This window comes from Myiozetetes cayanensis, unplaced genomic scaffold, assembly GCF_022539395.1.
Source record: "Myiozetetes cayanensis isolate MyiCay16 unplaced genomic scaffold, myiCay2020 scf1524, whole genome shotgun sequence".
NCBI lineage: Eukaryota > Metazoa > Chordata > Aves > Passeriformes > Tyrannidae > Myiozetetes > Myiozetetes cayanensis.
This window is the reverse complement of record NW_026087187.1, coordinates 1-7,268: the sequence shown is the minus strand read 5'-3', so window position 1 is coordinate 7,268 and position 7,268 is coordinate 1. Positions and strand designations below refer to the sequence as shown.

At 54.2% G+C, this 7,268-nt stretch overlaps 1 protein-coding gene across 21 annotated transcripts; it reads left to right on the top strand.

Moving 5' to 3' along the window:
* Window positions 1-940: 940 nt before the first annotated feature.
* LOC126637606 (uncharacterized) lies at window positions 941-7,245 on the top strand. Of its 21 annotated transcripts, none has more exons than XR_007628376.1 (8): window positions 941-1,092; window positions 2,245-2,355; window positions 3,395-3,517; window positions 3,624-3,790; window positions 4,054-4,180; window positions 4,500-4,629; window positions 5,670-5,795; window positions 5,902-6,085. XR_007628376.1 is itself a non-coding variant. In XM_050310978.1 (6 exons), exons 1-5 carry the CDS (start codon window positions 2,124-2,126, stop codon window positions 4,552-4,554), a joined length of 669 nt encoding a protein of 222 aa, XP_050166935.1. In that variant the 5' UTR covers window positions 1,811-2,123; the 3' UTR covers window positions 4,555-4,563; window positions 6,092-6,670. The 21 variants fall into 21 exon arrangements, 1 of the variants encoding a protein (XP_050166935.1); XR_007628377.1 differs by lacking the exon at window positions 941-1,092 and adding an exon at window positions 1,811-2,169; XR_007628366.1 differs by having other exon boundaries at window positions 2,245-3,517.
* Window positions 7,246-7,268: the final 23 nt, after the last annotated feature.

Below are 7,268 nucleotides of genomic sequence, written 5' to 3'. Positions count from 1 at the left end.
GGCATCTTGTGGTGCTCTGTATTACATCTTGGCTTAATGTTAAAGCTGTGGGCGAGGCGAGGGGCGCAGTGGCTGAGCAGGGCCAGCGGCGGTGCCGGACGGGGCTGCCCTGGGGGTGCCTTCCACCGTGGGGGTCGCAGCCACGGGACCCGCCCCCGCCCTGCGCTGCCCCTCCCGGTGCGCCCCGCCCATCGTTGGGGGCTGCCGCAGCCCCCGGCCCTTCCCGCGCTGCCGAGGCTGCCGGGGAGGGACCGGGCTGTGCTGGGGGGAAAGGGTTTTGCTCCTTGTGTTCGAGTGCGGCAGCGGGAGGGCGTTCCAGGGCGGTGCAGGGGGGGCCGGGTGACCTCACGGATGGCGCGGTGGGGCCCGAGAGCTGCAGCTCTACCTGGGCTTAGCGGGAGAAGCTGGGACTTGGCATGGTGCGATTTGGGGGTGGGGGGGGGGTCGTGTTTTTCTGGTTTCCTTTTCGACCACTGCGGTGACGGGCAGAAAAGGCTGGAAAAGAAAGACTGGCAGTGGCTTCCCGATTCGCTTTGCAGACATTTGCCACCTGCAGAGGAGGGAGTGCAGCAGGGTGCAGCGAGCTGGGGCGGAGCTGTGACTCAGGAGAGGGTGTGCGCAGTCCCTCAAAACCCGCACCCAACCCCAGCCCAAAAGAAGCCCAGAGCGAAGCACCACGAGCCAGCGCCGGTCCGGGGCCCCGCCTGAGAACAGCCCCTGCCTCCTGCTCGCTCCGGCAGCGCCCCTCGGCTGGCGCCGGCCCCTTTCCCTGGCTCGCCTGTGGTTCCATGCACCCTTCTGTCCTCTCCCATGCGAGACAGCCCCAGGTGTGGGCAGTGAGGATGACAAAGGGGTGGGACATCCCCAGGTGTGGGCAGTGAGGATGACGAGGGCTGGGCCCTGCTGAGTGGTTATCTGGGCCACTTTTTGTAGGGAGCTTTTGCCGGGGAGCAGTCTTTCAAGGAGTAAAGGTGGGGGCGTCTCGCCGGGGCAAGCACCTGAGGTACCTGGATCATCGCTCAAGGAAGGGGCCGAGGGATGAGCCGTGTGCCGGGAAACAGCGCAGGAGAGGGGAGCAGCGCACGTGAACAGGTGGGGGAGTACAGAGAAGATACAGCTCGGACTGGAGGAAGAGCTTGGAGGTTTCTTTTACTGATATGAACATGCAAAGCAGGGAGGGAGGTGGGATATAAGCACTCTAGGTGCTCGGGCAGGTGAGCCAGGACTCAGGGGAGGGACTAGCTTTCCTGAGCACCAAAGGTCCAATTATTGGCCTCTCTCAGGAGCAGTGGAGAGGAGTTTCTACTTTGGGGCTGAGCTACAAAGGAAAGCACCTGAAACTGCTGTGGGAAGCTTACTGCTCTAACCAGGCAGTAGTTTACACTGAGTTTTTAACTACTAAACCCACTGAGTTTTGTTTTCTCTGTGCACAAACCCTGCTGGTACCTGTTAAACTGACTTGCTAAGTTGTGCATTGCTCGATAAACCCTTGCCTCTCCCTTTTCCTAGAGGAATGATTGGTCTTACCTTGGAAGCAAGAGAATGTCCTGGTGTGCGTGCTTTTGCCATTTTTTTCCCCCAGCTTATCTTCGAGCCTTACTTGATGCTGCGTGTGATTTTTTTCAGCACTGTGGGAAGGGCACAACTTGCCATAATATTGGCCTGTTTCCTTCTCTCTGCAAAAGGACATGTTTCAGCAAGTGTGATGGTGCCTGGTGCCACCTGCAGAGCTCTCTGACTGCCTGAGCCCTTTTTTCCTTTTGCTTTTCTTTTGTGGCTGTAATTGGCACCTAGATAAGTTTAGAAGAGCTGTTAAATTCCTTGCCTGTGTAAACGTGCTGGTAATAGCAGGGAGGGAAATGCTTGAGGCAGTAGTGATAACTGGGCTATGAAGGACTATTTCTGAAGGACTAACAACAATGAGGGGAAGGAAATAGCAATTGTCCAAGAACTTGGCTGTTTTGAAGGCATCAGAGTTTTATTGCCACATGTTGTTTGCCACAGTGTTGTGAGCAGAGGGTTTTGGGGAACAGATTTGGAGGACATTGGGGGAAATGTTTTGGGCATAAAACCAGAGGTGAACTACAGGGGACAGAGTGTATATTTTGAGTGTAACACCTAAGATGCTCTTTTCCATAGGAAGGAAAGCACATAGCCCCATGATTGAAGGTGTAGATGACAGGCTGCCTAGGGGAGGGAAAGGACAGCAAGACCTTTCTGTCCTGACCCTTTCTGTACAAATAGGTGAAAGCGTGGATTCCAGGACAGAAGTAGGTGCTGCCTGGGACTTTGGGGGCTCCAGACAGAGAAGACCTCGGAGGCCCCTTGATGAAGCCCCTCAGAAACCTTACCAGGGTAGATGTGTATGGTTGTAAGTGCTGGGGAATGTCCTGAGCGTGGAACAGGAATGCAGGGAACAAAATGAACCCTCATGGAATGCTGAGTCCTCCCATCAGCTGCAGCGGAGGCACCTCTGTGTGCACTGTGGGAGCTGATGGCCAGGGCCCCCGGTGGGCTGGGATCACTGCAGGGTGTTGTCAGCAAGGAATGCCTGGCTTCTAAAACTCACCAGCTGAGTCTTAGAGGCTTCTTTTTTTTCAGGCAGCCAAATTGGCCCCAGGCAGGGACTCTGAGCCTGCTCTCCTGGTGTGCCCAGGGATCTCTGGGCCTTCACGCCGGCACCGAGATGTTCTCGGGAAGGCCCTCAGATCCCCGGAGCAGTCTGGGACACGGGCAAGATCCCCCTGCATTTCGGGGGCAGATTGGGCCCCCCGGAGGGACAGTGCTGTTGCTGCCCCCCGGGCTGGGACACTCGGAGAACTCCAGCGCGCACCGAAATTGTTCTTCGGGGAGCTCCTCTGGGTGCCCCAAGGTGGGGAGCTGAAAGCAAGGTCCCTGGAATGGATTCAGGCATTCCTGAGAGTATCAGAGGTGTAGCTGTCTGTGCTGGCCATGGAGCTCCGGAATGGACTGTAACTGGGTTCTAAAAGTGGTGCTCCAGCTGCAAAAGGAGTGTGGGATTGGAATTAAGGAATGAGTGGTGATGGTACCGTTGGCTGTTTTCTCTTGAATGCAGTTGTGAGAGCTGCAGGAGTGCAAGGTGTGGGTTCCAGTCCCCACCGTTTGGTTTGCACGTGTCCTGGTCAGACACAGGTCCAGCTTCCTCAGCCCTTAACACAGCAGAGGGAGAATTAAGGGATGGCACTGGGAAGGTGATTGGTGTGACAGGGGTTAAACTGGGAAAACACTGGGTAATTCCTCAGTTTGTTTATTTGCAAGCTCCCCTAAACCTTTGCTAGGAAGAGATGGGTTGGACAAGTTGAGGCAGAAATGAACTTGGAAAATGGGGAGATTGAAATTGTAGTTGCTGACACTAACTGTGTGACAGGAGCAGCTCTTCTTGTGCAGGAAGTAACTCCCGTCAGCAGCACCGTCCCGACTGAAGCGGCAGATGGAGTTGTTCCTGTGGTGAGGGCCAGTGGAATTCCAGGAGAATGGAAGAGGGCAGAGCCTGTAGGTATTAGCCCTAAGCTGGGATCTGTGTGGGTAAGGCAACCCCAGTATCCTTGAAAATCAGAATGCCAGCAGTAGATTTAAAAGATACCTTTTGTTGCATCCCCCAGGAGCAAGGCAAGCCAAGAAACCTTTGCTTTTGAAGGAGAAACTCTGGAAATTGGGAAGGAAGAAATGAAGCCACCTGAGCCCTCCCTGAGCAACAGGCAGTCCATGAAGTGCCTTCCTGGGAACGGTAGGACAGTGAGGACTCCGGATTTCACGCTACGGGTGTGTGGTAAGACTGATGCAAACTTTTGAAACCCCCTGTATGAGTTTCCTGCCTTGGATAGATGGTGCAAGGGCAGCCTTTAGGCAGCCTTTTTCCCAGTTAGCCCTGGAAGGAGGACAGTGATACCTTTTCAGTGCTAGTAGATACTCTGAGTAGATGGCCGTAAGTCTGTCCTTGTTGCACCAGGAGGCCTTATCAAGCTCCCTGTATTACAGGAGCTATTCCCATGAAAGCAAAAAGCGTTCCTCATAATTCTTTGCTGCCTTTAGGATCTGCCCTGCAGAAACTCCCGGAATTGACGGTGACACCCCGGCCGATGGATTGGACGCCCCAGCCCGTCCGTTCCTGCCCAGCCGCTGGGTCCCTGTCAGGCGGTGGGACTCCCAGCCTGTCCAGGTGAAGTGGAAAGGGCCTTTGCAGGCCTGGTTGATCCCATTTCTAGCAGTTCAAGTTGCAGAAAAGGGACCTCGGGCACCTTTTTTTTGAGTTGGGGAAGCTCCTTTGGATTCCAGCGGAACAAACTGGATCCTTCCAAGTTATCATCCGTGTTTGTCCCTCAGCCTGTGTTAGGTTTCAGGGCTGTAGCTGTTGTAGTCCCTCAGGAGTCCAACTGTGCTTTAAATAAGGAGACCTTGGCCTAATGGCCAAGTGTCAGGAAAAAAGGGTGGATGCTGTCTGAGTTTTGAGGTGTAACGAGTGCTGATACTTTTTGCAGGGGGCTGTGGCATAGAAACTGCCCAGAGCTGAGCCAGAGGATTGAAAGGGACTAACCCAGCGAGGTGAAGAAACAAGGAAGAAGGGAAGTGAGGCAGCAGCCAAGCAGCACCGAGTTCCTCTGTCAGCAGGTGAGTTGTTTTGAGGCTCCTAAGGCGGGCACTCAGGACTTTGGATGCTCCAGACAGAGAAGACCTCGGAGGCCCCTCGATGAAACCCCTCAGAATCTTTATCAGGGTAGGTGTGTATGGTTGTAAGTGCTGTAGGAGCTGATGGCCAGGACCCCTGGTGGGCTGGGATCACTGCAGGGTGTTGTCAGCAAGGAATGCCTGGCTTCTAAAACTCACCAGCTGAGTCTTAGAGGCTTCTTCATTTTTGGGCAGCCAGATTGGCCCCAGGCAGGGACTCTGCGCCTGCTCTCCTGGTGTGCCCAGGGATCTCTGGGCCTTCACGCCGGCACCGAGATGTTCTCGGGAAGGCCCTCAGATCCCCGGAGCAGTCTGGGACACGGGCAAGATCCCCCTGCATTTCGGGGGAAAATTGGACCCCCCTGGAGGGACAGTGCTGTTGCTGCCCCCCGGGCTGGGACACTCGGAGAACTCCAGCGCGCACCGAAATTGTTCTTCGGGGAGCTCCTCTGAGTGCCCCAAGCTGGGGAGCTGAAAGCAAGGTCCCTGGAATGGATTCAGGCATTCCTGAGAGTATCAGAGGTGTAGCTGTCTGTCCTGGCCATGGAGCTCCGGAATGGACTGTAACTGGGTTATAAAAGTGGTGCTACAACAGCAAAAGGACTGTGGGATTGGAATTAAGGAATGAGCGGTGATGGTAGTGTTGGCTGTTTTCTCTTGACTGGAATTGTGAGAGCTGCAGGAGTGCAAGATGTGGGTTCCAGTCCCCACCGTTTGGTTTGCACGTGTCCTGGTCAGACACAGGTCCAGCTTCCTCAGACCTTAACACCCCCGAGGGAGAATTAGGGGATGGCACTGGGAAGGTGATTGGTGTGACAGGGGTTAAACTGGGAAAACACTGGGAAATTCCTCAGTTTGTTTATTTGCAAGCTCCCCTAAGCCTTTGCTAGGAAGAGATGGGTTGGACAAGTTGAGGCAGAAATGAAACTTGGAAAATGGGGAGATTGAAATTGTAGTTGCTGACACTAACTGTGTGACAGGAGCAGCTCTTCTTGTGCAGGAAGTAACTCCCGTCAGCAGCACCGTCCCGACTGAAGCGGCAGATGGAGTTGTTCCTGTGGTGAGGGCCAGTGGAATTCCAGGAGAATGGAAGAGGGCAGAGCCTGTAGGTATTAGCCCTAAGCTGGGATCTGTGTGGGTAAGGCAACCCCAGTATCCTTGAAAATCAGAATGCCAGCAGTAGATTTAAAAGATGCCTTTTGCTGCATCCCCCAGAGCAAGGCAAGCCAAGAAACCTTTGCTTTTGAAGGAGAAACTCTGGAAATTGGGAAGGAAGAAATGAAGCCACCTGAGCCCTCCCTGAGCAACAGGCAGTCCATGAAGTGCCTTCCTGGGAACGGTAGGACGGTGAGGACTCCGGATTGCTCCCTACGGATGTGTGGTAAGACCGATGCAAACTTTTGAGGTGAAGAAACAAGGAAGAAGGGAAGTGAGGCAGCAGCCAAGCAGCACCAAGTTCCTCTGTCAGCAGGTGAGTTGTCTTGAGGCTCCTAAGGCAGGCACTTGGGACTTTGGATGCTCCAGAAAGAGAAGACCTCCAAGGCCCCTCGATGAAGTGGCCAGGCTGGCACATTACCTAAACCTCAGACCCCCAGGGTAAGCACCTTCTTTTCGGAGAGAACAGGCTTTTGTTTGCTTGCAGGAGTGCCGCACTGAAATTGCCAGTCGGACACCAAAACTCCAAACGAACAAAGATTGCTCCCAGACAAAATATGCAAGGAGACAAAGCTGCTGGTGTCCATGGAGTGCCAAGGCCGGCCCACCAACTGCACTTGAGAGCCTGAGACTAAGCCCTTTGATTCCTGGGAGAAAGGCTTGTTGTTGGCTTGCAGGAATCCTGCACGGATATTGCTGCTCAGACTCCAAAATTGACTCCGAACAAAGATTCCTCCCAGACAAGAGGTGCCATCAGAGAAAGCTCCTGCTCCCCATGGATTGCCCAGACCAGCCCACCAGCTGCACCTAAGCCCCTGAGGGTAAGCATTTTCTTTCCTAGGAGAAAGCGCTGTAGTTGGCTTGCAATAATCCTGTGCTGAAATTGCTCGTCTGACAACAAAATGGGATAGGAATGAAGATTGCTCCCAAAGAAAAGGAGCCATCACAAAAAGCTCCTGTTTCCCTTGGAGGGCCCAGGCTGCCCCACAAAGTGCACGTAAGACCTTGGGGGTAAGCCCTCTTTGTCCTAGCAGAAAGGACTTTGGTTCGCTTGCAGGAGTGCTGCGCTGAAATTCCCAGTCCGCCTGCAAAAATTGAAGACAAAGAAAGATTCCTCCCAGACAGAAGGTGTCCAGGCCCAAAGCTCCTTCTACCCGTGGAGTGCCCAGGCCGACCTACAACCCAGACCTTAAAGCCAAGGGTAAGCACTTGCTTTTCTGGGAGAAAGGCCTGTCGTTCGCTTGCAGGAATGCTGCACTGATGTTGCTACTCTGACTTCCAAATGGAATAAGAACAAAGATTCCTGCCAGACAAGAGGTGCCATCACAGAAAGCTCCTGCTGCCCATGGAGCGCCCAGGCTGCCCTACCAACTGCACTCTGGACCCTGAGGGTAAGCTCTTTCTTTCCTGGGAGAAAGGGCTGTCGT

Bases quoted from the DNA above. Each gene is read 5' to 3' on its own strand.
- LOC126637606 (XM_050310978.1), top strand. From the start codon at position 2,124: ATGCTCTTTTCCATAGGAAGGAAAGCACATAGCCCCATGATTGAAGGT. The intron at 2,356-3,394 runs GTAGATGTGTAT...TGACAGGAGCAG, and splicing joins CCCTCAGAAACCTTACCAGG to CTCTTCTTGTGCAGGAAGTA. The intron at 3,791-4,053 runs GTAAGACTGATG...TGCTGCCTTTAG, and splicing joins TTTCACGCTACGGGTGTGTG to GATCTGCCCTGCAGAAACTC.